Source organism: Nilaparvata lugens, chromosome 5 (genome assembly GCF_014356525.2).
Source record: "Nilaparvata lugens isolate BPH chromosome 5, ASM1435652v1, whole genome shotgun sequence".
NCBI classification, from domain to species: Eukaryota; Metazoa; Arthropoda; class Insecta; order Hemiptera; family Delphacidae; genus Nilaparvata; species Nilaparvata lugens.
Window position 1 is genome coordinate 39243754 of NC_052508.1, and position 25595 is coordinate 39269348.

General features: G+C 33.9%; 1 protein-coding gene across 1 annotated transcript in view; it reads left to right on the forward strand.

Moving 5' to 3' along the window:
• LOC111056050 overlaps positions 1–25595 on the forward strand; it is a 660186-nt gene that overhangs the window by 174017 nt on the left and 460574 nt on the right. The window contains exon 2 of the mRNA XM_039428334.1: positions 2970–3124. Coding sequence (XP_039284268.1) covers positions 3067–3124 — 58 coding nt within the window. The 5' untranslated portion in view covers positions 2970–3066. The remainder of the gene's footprint in view (positions 1–2969; positions 3125–25595) is intronic.

A 25595-nucleotide genomic window follows, 5' to 3' on the forward strand; every position in this document is an offset into this window, starting at 1 on the left:
ATACTTCGAATTCACTTCAATGAATATAGGTACTGATAACTACATTTTGTTTAGTGGAACATCATAATTGCATCCCCTTCATAGGCTAATTTACATCTTAAATCATATCTTAAGAGAATTTTACAATTATTGTGAAGAAGAAAATCGATCATAGTTGAAGGATATAACATGTAAATAGCTTCATCTGAATGCAAAAATGATAGTTCTATATTAATTATTTCTGAATATGCTAAAATAAATTCGTTTAGTTTGAATCAATTATTGACTGACAAACTGATTTAAATTGATAGGGTGTGTGCAATAGGGTTTCAAACCTATGAACAGGTTCGATGTGCAGCCCATACACCTTTGCTTGTGAATGATATTTCCAGAATTCAATTCGTGCAGCTATTCTGAAATTCAGATTCACTTCATCACTCTAATCGCACCATTAAATTAGCATCCTGCTCTCAGCTCTCTCATTGAAATGAAGGCTGTTTGTGGCCAGCTCTGCTAACATGAGCAGGAGCAACAAAATTACCACCAAATAGTCCGGAACCTACCTGCTCATCATTATAGTGAACCTACTGATTTGTCGTCAGTGAGAAATGAAGAAATAGTCACTGATCCCACACTGCGTGCAAATGGCTTTGATTTACCACGGCACCTCTGGGTACGGCTGAATAGGTTCAGTAGGTAGGCTTTGCGGATTCTCCTCTCTGTGAGTGTGGGGAAGTACAGAAGATGAGCTACACCCTGGAGTCATGCCCACTAACCAGATTCCATGGAGGGCTAAAACAATTAAATTTAGCTCTTGACGATGCCATACTCTGGCTTGATAATCTTGTTTGCCAAAATTAGTACAAAGAATGTATCTTATCTTACTGAATTTTTTCTATATTCTTGTTAAATGTATTATGTCTAGATAGTGTATCATTGTATTTTGCTGCTCGCACCATACGCATAAATATGGAATGAAATCATTTATGAATTTTCTGTGACCTAGTATTCAAGTTCATCTCTGATCATAATCCCAAACATCGTCTATCTACGAGCCTACGAACTAACCTCTGGTATCATACGAACTTCAGCATAGATTACAGTTGTAATCAGTAAATAATACAGTCTTAATTTGTGATTGAATTTCCTTTGGGGATCAGTAAGAATTAGTCTACCGTAATATTACGAATTCACCGGTCCCTTTTATTCGTACGTGTTTCTGGAATTCACATCTAGGTTTAGGATGAGAAGCAAGGAATATATTGCAGAATACTCAAAAGAAATCGGTTTAAGTCTTTTTACGAACTTTATTCTTTATCATCGGCAAAACTGAAAAGATCATGTTGAAAGGATGGAGAGCGACAGGATTCCCAGGGTAGTCATGTTGTATAACCCGGTTAGGAGTAGAAGTGTAGGCAGACCCCGTAAAAGATGTATGTGATGGTGAGTTTGAAGTCGGAACAGGCAAATTGCCTAATCCTTGTAGGAAGCGACGACGACGATTCTTCATCATTAATTGAAAAATAAATTCATTCAAGTTTGTCTAAGAAACGTGTACATTCTCAAAATTACCTTTTAGCCTTACTGTGCAGTCTGATGATACTCTTTTGCTCTATTGCAGCGTGAGGTAAAACATCGTATGAACCTGATCAATATGTTCTAGTATTGCGTATTATTAAAGCAAGGTAAAACCCCAAAAGCTGTTTGAAAACTTTTCAGAGGCGTGTTGTTGTGGAGAAACAAAGCTGGCGAGCGTCCGTCCATCTTTCGATTGATTTCTATTTGACCTGATGCTTCGACCAAAAAATTGATAAGGATGTTAACAGGCGGTGGGTACTAATGGACAGGCGTTGCTTGCTGGGTCCTGCACTGGGATCGGACATGTCTGACAGTACACACCAATCGCCTTACCCCATTCCCTTGCGCCCGCTAATCTCTTTGAAGCACACCTCAACGATGCACAACCATTAATTGCTCAACATGTGTGCATGTGTTCCTCCTAGAAAAGGGAGAACCCTCCTGAGAGAGGAGAGGGAGAGAGAGAGAGTAAGAGAGAGTGAGAGAGCCCCGTCGACATTACGTAAATAGTTGCACATATTGACCGTTCTATGTGTAACATCCGACGTTAAGTTTCTCTCCCACACACCAAACTCAGCTTCCTTCACGAAACAGCCACCCTCCTTTAACTTATCTACCTGTATGTCCACGCACTGGCTGCGTCGCAAAGTTCGGGCTTTATACTGGCTCCAAACGATAATACTGAGGGTCCAGTCTAGTGAAGATATATCCATTGGTAATCTATTAGACCATACAAAGGCTTCTTAGTGAAGGCTCAATGTGGGGTCGATGTGAGAATGATTGTGGGAGAGAGAAACTTTAATAGTTTGCGAGAGTACAAGATAGGAGCAGGAGAGAAAGAGACAGTAAGTGAGAGGGAGGTGAGACCAAGTACAAGCAAATTGGGAGGATGTGATGCTGTGAGGGAGGGTAGTGGGTGACAAAATATCAATTAGCGTCTATTCCCTGGTCAAGTAAGACAGGTCGCTTCCAATATCAATTTGAGCCTATTATGTTTCTGTTATGTGAAGTCGCCGTTGAACAAACACTCTCTCAAAGTGCCTGTCAAGTGAAGTCCTTCGAAGGCAAAGGTAAGAGAAGGAAGGGTTTGTGTTGAGCTATTTGAAGTCGGAAATAAATGTCTCAAGTCATGAATCAGATTGGAATTACTAAATAAACTAAATACTATCATTTGCAAAATAATTAGGTGATTGCAACGTTCATGTCTTCGTGGTTGATCTGTTATGTTGACTTGATATTATTACTGTCTCATTGCATTATAGATCTTCTACTCTCACGTCTCATTGAATCGCACTATTTTCAAGTTTTGATATATTACCTTGGCAAACATGATTCTACTACTATTGTGATTATTAGACTATTATTATATGGTTTTCTTATCATAATAGCGGCAAAATTTTAATCTGTTCCAGGCGAAGAATCTGGTGGTTTGCTGGCAGCAGACTGAAAAATGGCTACTTCTGATTGAGCTGTGACTGCTTCATTTTTGCAAGGACACTTACGAAGGACATGGATTACTATTGGCGGTGCTGGGTCTTCTGGCATCTTTGCGCTATTTGGAATTACGGTGAGTAGCCTACTCAATACATGAAAATTAGAATAAGAATTTATTGAATTTTAATCGTAATTATGAATAAATCATCGAAGAGTACGATTACTGAAATACTCGAACTATTGTTATATTGTAATGTAATGCTCTTCTTTCTTAAACAGTACAGGGATTTTATGCGAATCGTCAAACAATGAACAATGAAGTCTTTTCACTATCATCAATTCATATTTTCTTCTGATTGCTAGTTTAGATGCAGTTCACTCAATTCCACTTCTATTGAACTACCAAATCTCCCAAGTTGAGTGTAATTCTTGAAAAAACCATTAACTGATTGGTAAGCTTTCACAAAATTTTTCCAAGAATATTGAATATTAACAAGTACACTAAGTACAGTACAGTATTATAAATCAATATATTCAATTATCAGAACCTGTTGTTTTTTGCATAATGCAATGGATATATTTTAATAGGAATTCATATAATCTGATATTTCTTTCTCATTCTATCTCTTTATTTTTCAAACCTATTTAAAATATTACATCTATTTCCACTTGGAAAACTTTTGTTTATTTAGGCTTTCGCTTCCATTCATTCTCAATTGTTCCTTTTTTTTAAAAAATCAAGCATGGTTGTGCTTATAAAATCAACAGTAATTTATAGTTATGACTTTCATTGGTAATTGGATATCGTGTCGCAGCTTCCTGAGAGGATAGAATCGCAGGAAGGCAAGGAAAAACAATCTGAATGACCGTCTACTCAACAAAGCATGAACATTTTTTCCCCTCAGCGTGAGACGAGCCAATACAAAAGGGGCTTGAATGCGTGATTGATGGTAGCGAAATTTTTTTTTCCAACTCCGGTTTGGCTTCTGTTAGACATGGGTCAGAAAGTTGGACGTCATTCTCAGAAAAGTGTTAAAAAATATCGCATTTTATCCCAGAGTGATATTATGCGACCAACAATAGTAAAAGATTCAATATTTTATAAAAATAAAAAAGTACCTACTTAGCTATATTTATGATCGAGAGTTGTCGGTATTGAGTGATAGTTAGCTCTCAAGTTCTCACTCCGTTGAACAGTGAATTTCATATCCTATTATATATTATTAAGCGGGCAATTTCTGTATATAATATATAAATATAATATAATATAATATAATATAATATAATATAATATATATATATATATTATAATATTATAATATATATATATATATTATATATAATTATATTGTTATGTGGATATATGGTTATCTGGTTATGTGGTTATATGGTTATATATTTATGTTCAACGGATCTCGAAAACGGCTCTAACGATTTTCACGAAATTTGGAACAGAGTAGGTTTATGATATGAAGATTCGATTGCACTATGTCTCAAGCTTTGGATAACTCGCTGAAGGACATTATAAGGATAAATACGTCCTTGGAAAAATAGCTGGACATTTTGTCGTCTATCGATACCGTAATGGAAGAGATTGAACGAGTGCATGTGTGTGGGATCATCCAGCTGATCTCACGAGAAGAAAAATTCAGCAAGAGAAACTTATTTTTCCTACAGTTACGTTGAAAAGTGGCCATTGCTGCACTGATTACAGAACGCAAAGAATCACTTTTCCGCTCTAGTGCGGGAAAAATTTTTCTGCACTCCAGATTTGCAACATGGCAACGCAAAATACTTAGTAGGTTATATGGAGCAACAGTGCAGCAAAATCAAAATGAAGTTGGTAACAGTGACTGGGCTGCTATAGTGAGCAGAGGTGCAACGAAGCACAACGCGCTAATTATTAGTATTAGATATTATAACCAAGGACAACATTTTTATTCAATTTGTCAATAAATTAAGGTTTTTATCAATAATAAAATTACACAGAAAAACATTTGATGCATTTCAGGCAATTTTACCCATAATTACCCACTTCTCATATTCAATGGTAACTGTAGGAAAAACTTAATGTGAAATACGTGCGCAAAGTTCCTCTGCTGCACTCAAGAAACCATTCCGCCCTCGCCTACGGCTCGGGCGTAAACGTTTCTTTCGGTGCAGCAAACTGTCACTTTGCGCACTAGTTGCACAAATAACTATTCGTTTATTTCTCTTTTCTTTAGAAAACATGTTCACTTCAGAAAGTCCAAAATAGTAACTAGATGCTGTTATTGATACATAGTATATTAACAAATATTGTAGCAAACATAGTATATCATTCTAAATCGAATTCATAGTATATCTATTTATAATTGATGATGTGTTTGTTTTTTGAAGTGTGAATAAATTGTTATTTTGATGAGTGATAGTAGCTTAACCTAGATTTTGATTTGGACTGTAGTATAAATTTGAAAAGGATAGTTTTGGGCATAAGCCTGTTGTGCCTCCTCATATAACTGTAAAAATAATTGTACGACTGAGAAAATGAATAAATAAATATAAACTATACATTCAATCTTCCGTTAAAAATTTCCTATGCTTTTACTCTCCAGAGCAAAGCTCGGTCCCCCAATATTTTTATATTAATTGTTAATATCACATCATCCTGAAATACTGTACTTTAAAAGCATAACCATAAGCATAAAAACGTAATTCTTGAAGTGAGTAATATGTGCTGGATTTAAAAGTGCTTCCAAAAACTCTGATCGATATTGGATTGCAATCATCATAATTATTGTTTCAATTCAGATCTCATTATAGTAGGTCTACTGTGAATTTTAGAATCATCGTTAGATCGAAAGATGATACGAAATAAAAACTGACAAGAGAAAGAGAGTTGGTAACCAATGTTACAATTGAGTGGATTATAGATTCCATTTCGAAAATGATTTTTTCTCATTTTTAAGAATAATGATTGTACTGTGTACAAGAAATTAGTTGGGCCAGCACTGTGTCGATATTTAGCGAAGCAGGATGATGATGTGCAATAAGTACAGTGTTATTTGTCAATGCTTCACTATTATACATCAGTTCTGAATGATTATAGTATTTATCCATATAATGTATATTGTCAGTACTATATCGTTGGAGTGAGAAGGAGATAAAAGAATATTTTTCTGAATTTTCTTCAGTTCCAGTAAGTCATCGATTCTTAATATCAGAGCTGAAGCTTCTCTGGAGAGATAGGTTTTCGAACGCCAATAATTCAGAAGGACAAGTGACTCTGCACTCGAGAAACTCTTGTAAAAAAGTAATCAGCAAAGTTGATAATTTTTACGTCTCTGCATTGCGAAACCTCTTCCAACTTTTCTGATACCGGCCATTTCCCTCCCACCTCCAACTCATCCTCCCCTTCCTCATTTCTCGTCTAGTCATATTTATGAACTTGGCAGTAATTCATCTCCCATTCTATTAAGCGGCCGTCTTGGTTTATAGCAACGCACTATTCCACAGCAGATGGATCTTTTGTGATTTCATTCAACTTTCGAACCCTGTACATGATCATGAATCTTCTTCCTTGAGAGAATGTTGATTTCCATCGAAGATGAAGTAGGAGTCTGGAATGATGGCTGGGTAGGAATTAGAATGGACATGAGTATGGGAAGACCTCTATTGCAATCAATGACTAAAGCCTGGTGTCTAGAACACTAATTCAACTCATTGCACTTCTAATCCTTCAGATTCAAAGAATATTAATTTAATAATTTATTAGATGTAAGTGTCCTGGGAGCCATGTCTAAGAGCAAAAATATCATCAACACCAAATGTTTTTAGTAGAATTGAATTACCGTGTGATAGAATTTATTACACATTGGTTTACTACTATCAACATTTGAAAAGCGAACAGTTTTGGGCTAGGCCTGTTGGTCCTATTCTAATCATGTATTTGATTTTTGCATTGGTTAATGAAAAATGAATAAATTTGTAAATACAAATGTACTCTGTCACTGGGAAACTCACTTGTCAATAATAGTTACCCAACTGGGAAATAGTTATCAATAGAAGCAATTAGCTAACTAGCAGCAATTCATGCTTATCGATTTATTCGTCTATTTTGTTGAGGTGACGTTGAAAAGCAAGTTGAGCTCTTTCTCATTTCTAAATTATTTCATATAAGCATTGTGCATTCAAACACTATCATTTTTGAAAATTCACAAATAACACAGGTAAATGACGTTTTAACATCATCCAGCAAGCGAAATTATATCAACTAAGCACCAAAAGTAATGTATCAGGCACACTAAATCTACTTGGGCATTCACTAAGACACGTTTATCATGAGACTAGGAGGACGAAAACGTGAATCATCAATTAGGTGAGATAAAATCAGCTCCTACTCAAGGTACTTAAACACCATCGAGTTGTAATTCGAGAAAAGACTGCATCAGACAAATAAATAATATATGGAAGAAGTATAGATGATCGCAAGTGATCAAGTAAGAAAGAAAATCCACAGTTGTCAAGAAAATCCACAACTGCAGTGGTGATCGTGATCATTATTTTACTATTAAGCATAAGATTCTTGTCATACATACAATCCTAAAATTGGTGGAGAGGATTATTATGAACACGCACAAACTTACTTCTTTTATTTAGAAGAAATCCAAAAATATTAGTCATACCATTGAATAACATCATTTTTTGTCACGTCTTGAAGTGAACGAAAATTGGATTTTGTCTGTCTAAATAGAACACGTACATAGTGTGTGACATAGGCACACTTTCAAAGAAATAATCTAGTTTCTAATGTAAAAGGCAGAGGAAGTTGAACTCGGGCCAATACTCTCAACTCAGTCAGTATATTGGGAACAACTTTTGTCATTGGTTTAGTGTTTTCGTGGCGGAGTTCGGAATAGAGTTGGAAGGTCACGTATTACGGGTCGCGCAGATTTCAGACGGTTTTGCGACTGATTCAGCTTTTTGGAAGGAGTGGTAGGGAAAGGGTAGTTGTTCTTTCTGATCGCATAACAAGCGCGAAACAAACAAGACAGGTTGTTTGGCTGCAAACTGAATATCGATTCAACCAAGAAAACTTTCAACACTTATTGCGCGTTCAGTGCCAGAACTGCAAAGGCAACCTGCTACTGCTACACCAACTGCACGAAATGAATCATTGCTGAAGAACTGCGCCAACACAACTCAGCCAATTCAAGTTTATTGAATACGGTTCAGCTTCACTTCTAACTGCGGGGAATAGAATATCTAAAATTCTAATTACTTCGGTTCTAATAATGTCATTGGCTTCAGGCTCTTGGTTGATTTCCTGTATTGGGTGGAATGAACTAAACTTGAAATACTAGTAATGATCTGCATTGACAATTGGAATCGACATAAGAAATAATCATGAAACAGTGTTTGATGAGTGATATTTATTCATAATGAGAACTGAAGATGATATCATAGGTGTTGGAACAAGTTGATGATTTTTCCAAATCAGAATTGATAGTTAACAACATCTCCGTGTTTTCATTAGAAAGGATAATGATGATTTGCACAATATACCCAGCTGAAGTTTTAGAACAATGGCGATTCCGTTAATACTATACGGTAGTAATGGGCATGAATATTGAACAGACAAGCTGAATCTCGTATACAAGCTGCTGGAATGAGATTTCTACGAGAGATCAAAGGTTGTACTAGACTGGATAAATAAGAAATTACAACATAAGAGCTGAACTGAATGTAGAAACGCTATTGGATATACCGGTACTAAAGAAATATCGGGAAAACTGGTCTACTCAGAATGCCATCCAATAGGCTCCCAATATGGGAGGACAAACCTGAGAGAAAGCGAGGCATACCAAGCGAAGACCAAGAAATAAATGGATGCCGGTACAGGCAAATAGAGCCTTGTAAGAAGAAGAAGGTTCAAACAAGGTGACCCGACTAATCCCTGTAATTATAGACCGATTAGTCTTATCAGCAACCTTGCTAAAATAATGGAGAAACTAATAAAGTCAAGAGTTGTTTCTTTCTTGAATCTTAACAAAATAATCAACAAGAACCAATTCGGTTTCCAAAATGGTAAAAGTACATCTGACGCTCTAATAAAATTCGTCAATACTTTATCTGATAAAATAAACTCCAATAAGAAAACTATTGCAGTCTTCCTGGATATACGCAAAGCTTTTGATACAATACCTCATAATACTTTGTTCAATAAACTGGAGTCCTATGGTTTCAGAGGAGTCTCGCTTAAATTGTTCAAAAGCTATCTGAGTAATAGAACCCAGTCCCTAACCATAAATGATCAATCTAGTGTAACTAACTTAACTTCTTATGGTCTTCCTCAAGGTACTGTACTTTCTACCATCCTTTTCATACTCTATGTAAATGACTTTTTAAATTTAAGACTTATAAACTCAACTGTGATATCCTTTGCAGATGATACTGCAGCTATTTTTCACGGTAATTCATGGAATGAAGTTCATACCATAGCTGAAAATAATATGCTTTTAATCAAGAAGTGGTTAGATAAGAATACCTTGAGTTTAAATATTGAAAAAACGAATTACATAACTTTCTCTGCAAATAGAGTAGGACAGCCCAACGAGAATCAAGATTTGAGACTCCATTCTCAGTGCAATTTAAACTTGGGTAATTGTGATTGTCGCACCATTAAAAAAGTCAATAATACTAAGTACTTGGGAATCATAATTGATGAAAACCTTAAATGGGATGTTCATATTAAATACATATGTAGAAAAATTAGATATTTATCTTTTAAATTTTACCAAGTTAACAGAATTATTAATAAGAACCACCTGAAAATGATGTATCATGCTCTAGTCAAGTCAATTCTGCAGTATGGCATAGTTGTTTGGGGAGGCTGTTTCAACTGTCATATTGCTGAATTATTTGTAGCACAAAAACTGATAATTAAAACTATATTAAGCAAACCTAGGCTCTATCCAACGGATATGGTTTTTAGTGATTTTGAGGTCATGACTATACATCAATTATACATAAAAACCGTAATTGAGTACTTAATAAAATATAGATCCGATTTTCCTCTCACAATAAACTCTACACTTAATTATTATAATCTAAGAGCCACTGCTAACAAATATGTAACCTATAACACTAATATTGAATGTATAAGGAGGCAGTTAATTTACATAGGTACTAAAATAATAAACCCCATTCCAAATCACTTTCTCATGGACAATAAGATCAGCGGAAAAATTAAACTGGATATAAAAAACTGGACATACAGTAATTTCTTCTTCCATTTAGATATATGACTCGAGATTTCTGCTCCAGCATTGTTTTTTCATTTTTCAGTGGACTCGCTTACCTTTATTTTGAGTACCTATTCCTCTGTTTTCTTCCTTCCCCCCATTTCTCCCTTACCTTTTTCCCTCATTACTTCTCTTCTCTTCTTTGCCTGCCTATTACATGGGAAACCATATTTGGCTAGGTATCTTCCTCTCTTTTTTTTCTCTTCTCCAACACACCCAACCACAAAGCCCATGGTTTTTTTTATATTTGTAACATTTTATTGTGTTTTATTTGTTTCAAATTCTTTGTAATTTTGTTTTGTCTTGTTATGTGTGTTTTTAATAAATAAAATAAAATAAATAAGATGATAATGATTTGTACCTCATTTCAACTGACCTCAAGAGACTCTCTTATATCATTTGCACTCAAATGTGAACGAAGTGATACAAGCTTAGAGAAACTAAAACGAAAAGGTTATCAATTGTAACGCTCTTTGTCCTCGGCCACTGCCCAGGTTGTGAAAACACAAATATATAAACACATATCAACAGGTTGTGACGTCACATAAACAACAAATCTTGTATTGAGTCCTAGGTATTGAGGTTGGAAACTTGAAAATGCGTGAATGAACGCTATCTGAACACCAGACTGAGTGAGTCAATAAAAGTTCTGATACAATCGTCAGAATCGCAGGAGGCATATACACTCGCACACTCTTGATTCGTTTTATGACTGACTGTACGATAATAATTAATTTCTCAAAGCTAAAGTTGCAGATGCTTAACATTGGGTACAGTGATCCTGTGATGAAATCGTATATAAAAACAGACAGGTCGAGCAAAAATTTCGATACATATAATTTACAGGACTGCGCCTCTAATAAATTCCGAAAAAATATGATATATGGTTCCAAAGACCTGGAACTATTCGGAAGATGTTTCGAGGTCAGAGTCTTGTCTAACTTAATGCTCTATTGTATGGAATATTTTATTACCTCCAGCTGTATCTGCCATTAAGTAGAAGGTTGAGTTGATGTTGGTTACAGATAAAAGCCGATACATTGGTGGGTAAAAAATTATTATAAATAATCTCGATCCAGCCCACACATAACGTCCACTTATGTCGTTCCAATAGCTAAGCTTGGATCAATTATTCTAACGATCTCCTTGATCAGCTCTTAACAAGATAGAACGTGTCAGGCACAATAATTGAAATAATCAAACTCAGAAGGCAAATTACTGAATTCTGAATATAATATAATATAATATGTGATATGACAGTACAGATTTAAAGCTTGGTTCACAGTTTGAGAATAGTTTAACATTAATAGAATTACTATGTGTGGGCTTTGTTAGTATGATACCATGCACGTTTCAACAGATTTTATAATTGACAAAAAAATAAATTTTTAATAATGAGAAAATTGACAAAAGTGAAAGATCAAGGTCGTGGTCCTGGCAGCAGAGGACAATTAATCAACTACAAAGTATTATATATATATATATTATATATATATATATTGTGTCACGTGGTATTTTAGCACCACAGAATATCTGGAGCAAACCAGTGAATTTTAATAGAATTATAAAATGGAAAAGAAGTTAAACCTAGTCAAAGGACCACTCAAATTAAATCGAATATTGTTAGCGATAAAGAGTAATAGTATTATCTGAAATGATAAGAAAACATGTATAACTGTGATTCAACAACTAATGAACCCATTGGCAGAATTAAAAATTATAATGCGGCTTATTTATTATTGGCAGATTACGAAAAATAAAAGCTTGCATGTACATTGAGGTTAGAATTATTTGTTTACAACTTTAAATGAATCAATCGATCTAGAATAAATCGATAGTTATTTGAATCAATACTGAGCGAATCAGCTGATTGTTCGATCAACCAGTATAATAGGTTGAAATATAAAAATTTACTCACAAAGGATGTATTATATATACTAAGGAAGGTTGATGTATAGAAATACGGACCACTATTATTTCTGTATAAATATTTATTATAATCTAAAAAACACGAAAATCCAGAGTATACAAAACTCATATAGAAAACTAAATGTATATTATCTATTAAAATTGTATGTTACGATTCATTTATGAATATAGTTTAAGATAATCACTACATGTATTTATACAAAAACTTTTATTTATTTTTTTCTATTATAAAGTTGAAGAAACCCTGATTCTGAAACAACCAATTGTATTGAGTTTATTAAATTGAAGGCTAATCAGAAAGAAGCTTACAAATTGTTCAAGGAAGAGATAAAATTTTCCTGAAAACCTTTTTCTTCTGGCTTGTGATCTGGACCTGAGAGGATGCACATAGAGTTTAGGGTTCTTTCCTTCCTTCAAATCTTAAAAATTACCAAGCCAATCCCTTTTTTAAATGTGAAATATTTGTAATAAATGTTAAATTATCTGTGAACTCAGTGTTATTGAAGAGTTCGTAATTGTAATTATTCCCCATGAATATATATCTTTAATTTAGAAAGAAATCTAAGAGAAATCTGGCCCGAACTCATATAAATCCCTGAGATCTCATGTTGAATATCAATTTTATAATTTATTATTTTTGCTAATTGAGCAAAGTATATCATATCAAATCTATAGACCAAACAGGTTTTTATTTGTTGAATTTTGAATTGACTGGAAGTCTAAGCATCAGTATTAAATAAAATATATTCATAAATTTTTAAAACTCACTATTGTGAATGTCATTAAACCCTGTGATAATTATTCAGATTTTAGAAAAGAATTTATATGTATTGGACAAATTATAGATATAGAGTATTTTATTTATACATTGTTTTATGGGAATATATTTTGTGTTTTATGTCAGCATACAAATCATAGAAATTTATTTTATCCTAACTCATCTCGTGATATACAGTTTGAGCTGTCTTGGTACCAAAAAATATTCTGCAGCATATGAAATTATTGAATCAATTAATATTAATCTTGTTAAGAGCATTCAGTACTTATCATCCTTTGATGATAGTCACACTAGTCTGCCAGAAAAAGTATATTGATAATTATATTAATAAGGTTCTAGTTATATCATATAAGGATCCAGAGAGCTTCAAGAACTGGCTTTGTAAGTTCTAAGGAATTTTAGAAGGATAAATTGGTGAACACCTGTATTCATGACAAGCGTTTTAAGGATCAACTAGAAAAACTATAGTTGGTCTTTATTATTCTTTACAAATTTACAACGTGACACAATGTCACCCAACCAGTGGGGCAAAGGTTTACCATTTGACACAATGGCACCACAAGCGTGAGGCATGATGAAAAGCTTACCTACTCAATCTCATTATCAATGATTAATGAAATTATTGATAAAACTGAAAGCTGCAAGAAGTATAATCTGAAGTTGATTCAACAAGATATATCTTATTGTAAGCTTCTGGCAGAAATAATTGAGTTGCTCTTCAAATTGGAATTTTTTAAGCTGCATAAATACAGACAATCTGTATCACACGAGTTTGATAACATAATTCTCATAATAGAGAAAAATTGGATGGAAATTTCCATAAAATTTTATAGCAAAAGCTTGATCTTGATCTTTGAATCTAGATATTGTATGCTGACCAGGGTTATAGGTTATTTGAAGCATTATAGCATTATTATTATTAAGGAAGATAAAACCCTACCTAAAATTTTAAGAACTATATTAATGTAATCTATCTATGTTGACAAGCGTACCTGTATCACTCGAAGGTCTTTTCGTAATATATGTACATGACACTTGAAACTTTTAACACCACACCATTTTATCCAGAGTAGGCACTATCAGTAAATCCATTTTGATATTCCTGTAATTTGGCAGTACACTCGGCAACTTATTCGAAGTAATCCATATCGTCACCATGAACCAGTCGCCGACCGATGTGGTCAGCCAACCGTCGTCCGCAGTCACCAACCTGGAAAAGCACAATGTTACCTTAGATCCTTCAGTCGGTTATGCTACCAATTTCATGACGAAAGATTTCATAAAAAAAATGCAAACTTATACTCAGCCAAGCCTTGGCGAAAAAAACTAAGGAACTAAATGAAAGCTGGGAAGCTTTAAAGGATGACATCAAAACTGTCCATGAAAATCTCCAGGAAATTATAAAAGGAGATACAAAAACTGACCGAGAAGATGTTGAAAAGAGGGAAGAGAAAGTTGATGAAAAATTTTCTGAATTCAAGGAAGAGACAAAAAGCATAGGAGACAGTAAAAAAGACATGCAATCTACTGCCATAAACGACCTAGAAAATCATATTGATGATGTTATATATCAGTTAAACGATCAGCTGGATGAAGTGCCTAAAGAAATTGAGAAACGGGTAGACGTATTAAGTGAAGAAAGAGTCTCCAGACTAGTGACATCCATGGAAAATATTCCAGCCCGCAGAATACATTATACGCCGACTGAGCCAATAAATAGCACTCAACTTTTCCAAAACCTTGGAAAATTTGACAACTCCCACCGTTATATGCAACCCAAACCATTATTTGTGGACCAAATAAGAGCCGTTCAAGAACTGACACCCACCTCTTGGTTAATGTGGCATTTCCAATTGTCCAGTTTATTACTCGGCGAACCGCTGATGTTCTTCCAGAGCAGAGTGCGAGATTTTCAGAGCCTGGATGATTTCCTCTCCCAGTTCCTGCAACAATATTGGAGCAAACATAAACAGATGGACGCACTATCAGAAATTATTTTATGCACTTACGATAGCAGAAATGGACAATCCTACACTGATTTTATAACAGATTTGATGAGTAGAAACTATCAGTTAGACGAATCTCTAGCTGATTCATCACTGGTCCATATATTATTGAAAAAACTTCCTTTTCGTGTTCGCATGATGCTGGCAGTATCTCCTATTTCCAGTTGTAAAGAACTGATAGAACAGTTACATTATATCCAATCAGCTACTTCTGAGCCAAATCATATAAATAATCAAGCAAGAAATTTTAATCAGCAAAATAGTAATTTCAAACAAAACAGTAATAATGAAAATCATATAGCAAATGCTAGAGCAAATGCGCAAAGAGCGAAGTATACTGAAAATAATAACAGAGTTCAATCATTTGATAATTATTATAGAAATAAGTTTCAATACCGGAACAGTAAACGGTATCACAAAGAATCACATTATGACAGCAGACATCATTGGTATAGAAATGATAAACAAGATATAAATTTCACAAATCAGGACGATCATAATCAAAATAACAATAGAGCAAATACATCTTACACAGTAGCACATACAACAAAAACAAATCAACAACAACCTACAGTTAAACAACCACCAGAACAAATTCACCACCGCAACCAAATAAAGAAGCCAAATATGCATCAAACTCAATCTGCAAAAAGCAACCTATACTAAGTCTGGTATTCCCTCCCGAAGAGCTACCACTAGTAACCAGCCCACCACCGAAAACTACATGCAGCATTAATACTGAAATAATCAACGAATCACCGATAGTAAATTCCAAAAATGATGAACCACAGGTAGTGAGGTATGGACAAAGACCAAGAATGATGACTCACGAATTCAGGAATCAGAGATGAGGTTTCTGCGCAGCATTCAAGGATACTCGAGACGAGACCAAATAAGTAATGAAACAATTCGAAGTGAGTGCAATGTGCAATCACTAACAGCAATCATTAAAAAATACAGATTAAAGTGGACAAATCACCTATGTCGTATGCCACCAACACGTCTTCCACTACAAGCTTGGAAGTTGCAGTTGGTTGGGAAAAGGGACGTCGGAAGACCGAGTAAGTGGTGGACACCGGAACAGGCTTTACAAGCCTAGTCCATGATGGACGATGATGATTTTTATGACCTGTGTTTGGCTTAAACTTGCCACTCGAAGTATTCATCAAACAATGAAAGCAAAAAATATTCTCCATTTTTCATTTTTTTACAACCAAATTATCTTGATTCTCAATGTTTTTATAATTCAGGCTCATATTATTATCTTATTTATCACAATTATTTTACTGCGTTATTTTGTATGTACCCTGTAACATATTAAAATATGATGGGCAAGCAAAATCCCTATTTGGAAGAATTTTATAGGTCTGAAGTGAAATAGCTAGTCTAGTATCGCCAAATGCGATAATGATTATTGAAAGATTAAATAATATCAGGTATCACGGCTAAAATTAAAACAGCCGAACAGGAAGACAAAGTTATTTGCTACTTATATTATATAAAGTATTAAAGTGTTAAAGCATTGAAGTAAAATACCTAGGACATATAATTACACCCACCGGTATATCACAGGAACCAAATAAATCAGTAGCTATCAGACATTTTCCATCACCAATCAACCACAAACAACTACAAAAGTTTATTGGATTTCTACAGTTCTACCGCTGCTTTAACAAACAAATGTCACACTACACCGTCCAGCTCAGTCACGTATTATCCAGCACCAAACCTTGGAGATGGACTGATAATGAAGAGGCCATGTTTCAACAACTAAAAGAAGCATTCCTAAACTCTGTCGTACTGAAACATCCTAATATGAAGAAACCTTTTTTCTTGAATGTCAATGCATCGGATTATGAGATTGGCGCAGAGATTTTCCAAGAAGACGATCAAGGAGAGAAAGGAGTGTTGGCATTTTTCAGTAAAACACTCAATTCAGCACAACGTCGATATTGAGTAACCGAGAAAGAGTTGTTAAGTATTGTTAAAGTATGCACTAAATACCAGACATTGTTACTCGGCAACAAGATATTTATCAACACAGACCATAAAGCCTTAACATTTTTTAAAACCGCCAAATTAAATCACAACCGCTTATCCAGATGGTTCCTTGCACTTCAAGAATACAATATTGAATTGACCCATCTGCCAGGAAAGAGAAATCAGACTGCCGACTTTTTATCCAGAGAAATAGATGCCACATATTGTCAAGATACCAACCTGAAATGTTTCGCAGTAAAGAACAGAGAAAGCATACCATATTCCCCCAACCACGAATTCACACTGCCGTACTGACCCCTGAAAAAATCCGCATCGCACAATATGAAGACCCAAAACTATCCCGGATCCGTGAACTGATGGAGGAAGGAGTTACTGAACCGCCCGACTACCTGCAACAGTACACCCGCTACAAAGGATTTATGTTCCACCGACCAGCTAAAAATAATTATGACTGGCGCATAATAATTCCCGCAAACATAGAAACAGACTTGATGAAAGAAGCCCACGAACGTATCGGACATTTTGGAGCAACAAAGACCCTCCACATGCTAAAGGAAAGTTGTTACTTCAAAAACATGCATAAAAAAGTGGCCAAAATAATAAAAGCTTGCGATATATGCCAGAAAGCCAAATATATGTGATACCACATCAGAGGTGAAATGAATCCCATTCTACCTAGTACACCACTGGAATCAATATCAGCAGATATATATGGTCCGTTACCTATGGCCCAATATGGAAAGAAATACATATTTGTGCTTACATGTATTTTCTCAAAATATACAATGCTATTTCCCATAGGTAAATTAACAGGAGAAGCCTTGGCCTGATGCGTAACAGGAAGATGGACTAATGAAGTAGGAAAGCCTAAATGCATCTTATCCGATAATGCAACCTATTTCTGTAGCAAGCAGTGGAGAGATATACTTCAACTGGCTAATGTTAAATGGTCGAGAACTTCTCTTTATAACCCCAGCGCTAATCCCATGGAGCGACGTATGGCAGAGATCTCTCATTTTATGCGGACTTACTGTAATGAAAAACATCAACAATGGGTTAAATATTTATCATTTTTAGAAGAATGTTATAATAATAGCCTAAATGAAAGTACTGGTCATACTCCTTATGAAATCATGTTTGGTAAAAGAAACAATACATTTATTGGAAAATTAATTGATATTCCAAGCTCAGAAATAAATAAGCCAACAAGTTCTAATATCCATCATCTAGTTAGATTAAAACTAGAACAAACGGCCAATAATAGAAAGAGATATCATGACCAAGCTTACAAAATATTTTCGTATAAAATTGGAGATGAAGTCTTAGTAAAAAGCCACCGATTATCAAATGCTTTGGAGAAAGTAATACATATATTCTTTTTAATTTATTCAGGGCCATTCACTGTTGTAGCCATATCGCAACACAACACAGTCCAGTTGCAGGAGAAAGAAGATACGCACACTGTCTGGTGGGAAAATGTGGCCAATATTAAACCATATCATAGAATTTGAAGTAAATACGATAAGAAGTCAAATGAAAACAACATTATCAACCAATAACTGACCTGTCTTAATAAATTTAATATTGATGTAGAACCTTGTGTCAACAAATCCGATTTTTAATTCCTTCCAACTGTCAGAGGCCTGGAACAAACAAAAGAACAATTTCTAATTAAGTATTTTCTCACCCAGCATCGTATAAAAAAGGGCACAAGAGGGGATAGGAAAAATAAAATATGTAAATTACCTTAAAATGTGGAAATTGTAACAAATAGGTTAACTTGTATCATTGAAATAGAAGCTAGAAAATTATGACATCAAAAAAGCGGAAATCTAGAAACTAGTCAGCTGGCCAAAGCCAACTAGATCCAGTATGTAGCTCTCATATATATGTTTATGAAAAGTATTGTAACCAAAAAGCTATTAATATATGTTGTTAATGTATTTATTAATGTTAATATATTTATTTATATGTTTTTTAATATTATTATCATTGTTAATACCATGTTGTTACCAAGACACCTCATTGAACGAGTAACCATAGAAGCCTGAATAATATATGGCAAAAAAGAAGAATTATACCTGATTTATAGAACATTGTTAATATCAGAGACCAAGAAATTGTAATGAAGTATGAGCCCCAAAAATTGTTACCCGAAAGTATTCTTGAAAGAAATTTTTTGTATGGGAATCAGATGTTTATTGTATGAAGATAAGTTGGTACCACTGCAAGCGGAAGATTTGAAAGTATTGTATTGTGTTTGTAGAGAAGAAATATATTTAAGATGTTTTATTTGTGATATTTTTGCGTTGATAAGGAGGAATTTTGTTATTGTTTTGATGGAGATTAAAGGGGGGTGTAAGCAGATAAGGTCTGCGAACTATTATGATATTTGAAAGCGTTTTTGGTGGATATTTATAGGTTATGTTGATATGTTGAAGGAAGAATTTGTATTAAAAACATTGTTGATTCTCAAAATATTTTGAATTCAAATTCGGGGGCGCATGTAACATATTAAAATATGATGGGCAAGCAAAATCCCTATTTGGAAGAATTTTATAGGTCTGAAGTGAAATAGCTAGTCTAGTTTCGTCAAATGCGATAACGATTATTAAAAGATTAGATAATATCAGGTATCACGGCTAAAATTAGAACAGCTGAACAGAAATACAAAGTTATTTGCTACTTATATTATATTATATAATGTATTGGAAAATTTGAGGTTAGGCTTGAAATACCTACTGATCGGTGACCTAATGATTAATCAAGTCGCATAATGTAGAATCTAGCCAGACACCTTGGCAAAAATTTTATTGTAAACAAATGGTATGCAACTAGAGGACTTTGAAAAAGCACATGGCTAATCGTTGTAGAGGGAGAAACAACTTATAAACCTTATAAAAGAATACTATATGTAATAAATGTACTTAAACCACCAAATAAAAATAAATTAGAGTATTAAGGAAGTAGAATGTTCCTGGGCGCATGTATACCGTAGTGAATTTGCATGAACCAATCTAATTGTAGTAATTGATGGGCGGCAATAGAGAGCCGATTTAAATGTATTTATAAATATATCTATAAATGATAAGATTTTGTAAATTTTTACTATTCAGTTTATGTATTGGATATGGCCTGAGGAAATATAGAATATCATATATATGATATAGGTAATAATTTATTAGATTGGCATGGACTTTTTGAAACTTTAAATGGCGTATCAATGAATTATTTAAATTCATGTAAATTTGCAAGTCGGAAATGAAAATTGTAGAAATAAAAGTAGAACCTACCCACTTGCCTGCAAGACACCACTATGGAAGGACACTAAAATTTGTAGAGCACAAGACCCTTTATTACATTGTACTTTTCAAAGACTTACAGTTTAAATCCATTTATTAATTTTCTATAAGACTCAGTGATGCTGCATTAAAGCAAAAGTCATTTAAATATTTATCTAATCCCTTGGAGAAGACGACTTCGGCCACCAAAAATCTAGGACTACCAGGAAATTCGGATCGTCGCCAACAGCTTATAAAAATTCAGCACGTGAGTGATAAATAGTCGAAATATATAAAGTAGGGCGCCCTCAGTGCTTCAAGTGAAACAAATATAAAAGCTAGCTCATCAGAAAGGTTATAAATATTAAAAATTAATATAAAACTTGTGCAAGTCTTAAGAGGGTATAAGAAATATATTATTAAATAAGAATAAGTCGGTTTACACATCCAAAGGTACACAAATTAAAGGAATAATAAATTCTAAGCTTGTAATACTAACGCTCACTCAATCATTGATTTTATATAATAATTCGTAATAATATAATGTAGCTCTTGTTCACTGGATAAATTGATTCATCTATTTCCATCAGAGGCCGAAGCTTATGCCCTGAGATATATATATATATATTATTAAGAAATATACTGAAAACTAAAGAAAATAATATATTTATAATTTTTGATTTATCGATTTATTATTCTATAATTTTTGGAATAAGATATAAAGTGAGATTGCCTAAATCGACAAGCAACAGCAAGTCGATACCTAAGCTGCATACAAATGAATGCATATTATCAATGAATTAAAAAAGCACATGGTAATGTTTGGTGCTAAAGAGCTAAAGAATAGTGTACTAGTCTGTGATATTTTATCTTGATATATTTATTCTTATTTTGTTGTATATGTTTTGTTGCTCTATATGTTTTCCATATTTGTCTGACTTTTAATATTATTCGAACAATATATGTATCAAATTTTTCATGGTGTACCATTTATTTTATTCCCTAATACCACACAGGACAAATCTCATATCTATTTATTAATTATCAGTATTAAATTATTAAGGGAGTTACCATCCAATTTTATCAGTAATGGAATAAGCTGGTTCAGACAACAGTATATTGCATTGTTAATTAAATTCTTTGGAAACAATACATTCCAAAGATTTTCTATGAATTGTTCAAGAGCAATAAACTGCAGGAACTCCTGAACGAGCCTATAAAGATTTATCGAAATTGTATTCTAGAAAACCACGACCAGACTTATATATTTTAACTCTCATGCTTTACCGATTGCAGCCAAGCCGAGGCAAATCGTTATTCATTAAAAATAATAACGTTATAACCCTTTGTTTGGGAGTGAACTGTTTTTAAAGAATCATTTGTGAAGCTCGTGTATAGAAAACGTTTTATTAATAGCCTTGCTTGAATCTACTTGCACTATACAATATCTGGCTCTAGAATCAATAGTTATGCTACTGTATTTCTATTCTCGAACTCTGAACTCCGAACCTGAAACTAACAACAAAAAATGTCGACCTCTTAGCCAATTTCAACAACAACCAGTCAAATTCAAGTTCTCCAGTTCATTATTTCAATTTGGAATGAGTCATAGGGAGAAAAATACTAATCTTTTATAATAATAATATATAAAAGGAATGTTGTATCAAAGAGCATTCTAGGCTGGTCACTATAACGACAGGACATGCATGATGAATACAAACGTTGTACATTGTTGTGTCATCACAACGAAAGGCATCAAGCAAAATTTCCAAGGTCAGGTTTTTGTACCTTCGATTTTTTGTTCTTTATTTTTCCTTCGCTCCTCTATTTCAGGTTGAATTATTTTTGAATTATTATAATTCATGATTTTCCAGGTGTTCATTTATACTTTCATAGGAAATATGCATTCATAGGTCAAAGTTAGAAAAAAACATAATTTTACACTTAATATGTTAAATATATTTTATTGATTATTTATTCTATGTTAGAAGCCTCTCGCTGATGACAAATCATGCATTATGAACATGCATGTCCTGTCATTAGTGGCGATCCTAATAGAGTTGGAAAAAAATAAAGATACTCTTGATGGAAGTTATGGTTAATAAAGATGTTTTCGAGGATGTACTAAGAAAATAAAATGCAAATATTTATACTTACCCTTGATGATACGCTTATGATATCCCATGCAAATCTTCAAAATCACTTGGGGTGAGTATGGGGTGAGTATAAATATGGGGAGCTTTACAATTTCAAATATGAGTTTGAAATTCTGAGAATTGATAAAATTGAGCTTGAGGCTGATCAGATTACGGAGAGATCATTTTAAGATGCTCCACTTGGCCGTTCGAACCGAGCGATAGTTCTTATAACTTGGGTCGTGGTATACTCCAAGTTCAAAATGAAATTCAAACCAGTGGAAAGAGGCAAATAGCTGTGAACCAATATCATCCTCAGAAACTTGATGAATGCTCCACTAAGAACCAACTTGACAGTAGGCCTACTAGGAAGTCTTGCCAATATTTCCAGCTTCATGATAGAAGCTAGACCTTAGGTTGAAGACTTGAGTCGATTCTAGCAACGTTATTCTCTTACTGTTCCCAGTTTCAACAACTGTAACTCGAAACTAATAATTCAATTATTACAAGAGATTAAACATGATCATTACCATACTATATAGACATTTTTTAGAACGTCTGTTGAAATTCTATTAAATGCTTCCAGTTGAAAGTTTTTAAAATAAACATTATGTAAAATAAACATTAAATATGATAGGTGGTACCATGGCTTACTTTAGATAAAGGCTGGAGCGCACAACTTGGCAACGTCGCAGTCAAGCTCAGCTTCAGGCTGAAAAAAGTGAATTCACTTGTGTAGACTTCCGATTAACTACCAGTTTTATGCCCTTTATCAAATACCAATACTGAGAAAATCAATTCAATGATAGTAAAAAATATATAATATTAACTAATAGACTAATTTTAACTTTAGCTCTAGGAGTTTCAAGTATAATGCCTAGCTTGGCAATATTCTTCACTTTACTTACTTTCTGTGTCTGTATTTCCTACGAGCAATTTTAATGATCGAATGTATTCATTAATAGATGAAAGTATTGAATAGTACCTTCTAAATGTAAAATAGAAATATGAAAGTCGAATATTGTCTTCTTTTTAAGAAACTTCTGAATTCAATGCATTTGCTTTTTGTGCATCTATAACTAACTATACACCGTAATGATAATCGATAGTTCAATAATATCTATCAAAGGAATATATTCTACTACCATTTAGTTTTTGTTCGTAATAATATCCATCGATTTATATTAGAACACATCATCAAGTACCCTACCCTTTATTATTATTTTTTCTTTTAAAACAAGACTTGTTTCAACTCATCTTTTTTTATTTAGGAAAAATGGCTTTAGATGAGTTGGAACTAGTCGTTTTTTGGAAGAAAAAAATACAAAGAGAACGGTATTGAAGATTTATATCATGTTTTAATAATTTCAAAGTAGCCTTATATTAGAGAGAAGTGATAATTCATATTAATAATGAATTAATAGGTTATTGATTGAATAAATTGCTGGAATAATGATAATTCATTCAACTTTGTCCATTAACTCAATTATATCTAGGCATATAGTATGCAAAAAATCACAAAAGAATTGATATCCAATAGCAATAGTTTAATCTAACTTTACATATCTCTGTGGGTTTATAATCACATTATTGACATAAATCAAATACTTACTATCCCTACTAACAAATGCAAATGATTTCACAATATACAATAACAATATACAATAATACAAATGATTCTACAAAATACGATTTTTCTAATTGTGTAATGAATCTGAGCTCTCTCTCTCTCTCTCTCTCTCTCTATATATATATATATATATATATATATATATAATATATATATATATATATATATATATAATATATATATATATAAAAGCGAAATGGCACTCACTCACTCGCAGAACTAAAAATCTACTAGACCAAAAACGTTCATATTTGGTAGGTATGTTCAGTTGGCCCTTTAGAGGCGCACTAAGAAATCTTTTGGCAATATTTTAACTCTAAGGGTGGTTTTTAAGGGTTTAAAATTCGTCTTTCAGCATGTATATTCTTCTTATTCTCTTAATTATAATTGAGAAATGTCCATACCATATGTTAATATAGAACTATAATCTAGAGAGAGTACCTCTTCGAAACAGTAGTTAACTGGTAACTAAAATTAATAATTTTGTCAGGTTGGCAAGTTGAGTTGACTTTGTTAGGTTGGCACCAAGTTGAAGATTGAAATGCATTTACCGCGGAAAAATTGATTAGGCACTGCTACTTCAGAGCTATTGCTGGGAATATAATATTACTAGCCGTCAGGCTCGCTTCGCTAGTCATATCTGTTTATTCTGGACCCCAGACTGGATCGTCCTAACATATGAACGTCCTACAAATGAAAAATGCAGGCGAGCGAAGCGAGCCTGCTGATCACATTCTTGGACGATCCAGTCGGGGGTCCAGGGGGCGGAGCTCCCTGGCTTGACGGATATGGCGAGCGAAGCGAGCCTGACGGCTAGTATCAAATAAAGCAAAGTCGGCCTGAACCACACTTCGCCATATTGAACATGTTCCGGCCTTCTCCTATCTATAGTAGGCTGTGGTGCTACTCATCTTTTAGAGGTTACTGATTTAACATCACATTATGATAATACATTACATACGTGGATCACTAAACATTATTGATGAAATGGGAGGCTTTATTATGATAACACAATATATACACTGAATGTAACCTGCTGACCTGAACGTTCTTCCCTTCTGTTTTTACAAATGAATGAATACGAGGAATACGAGTGTAACTGCACATTGTTGGAATCTGTCTAAGTAGAGTGAGGAAATACAGTACCTAACAAAGTATACTCTGAACGATTTCCAGTCTCCTCAAATTTCCAAAACTTTCCTTGTAGATCTGTTCATAAAATCTCGATTCCAAAATCAAGCAAGAAGCACTCTTTCGAAACAGATGCTCTTTCTGCATTTGTAAGTGGATTAATAAGTTTTGAGACAATTGTGTGAGAAGAATGTAAATGCCCAAAATCAGGCCTTAGGAAAGTGATGACTTGCCAGTAAAGTTATTCGAGTATTTTGAACTTCTGGTTGAAATCATGATTCAGCTGATTCAAGTTCTCTCATTCTTCGAGAAGATCGTATCAACTCAACTTTAAGAATGTCTGGTACACGAATGTGGATAAAATTGAAGCGATAAAATACCGAACCAAGAGATTCTCACTCTTAGATTCAAATTCGATTGCCGTATCAAA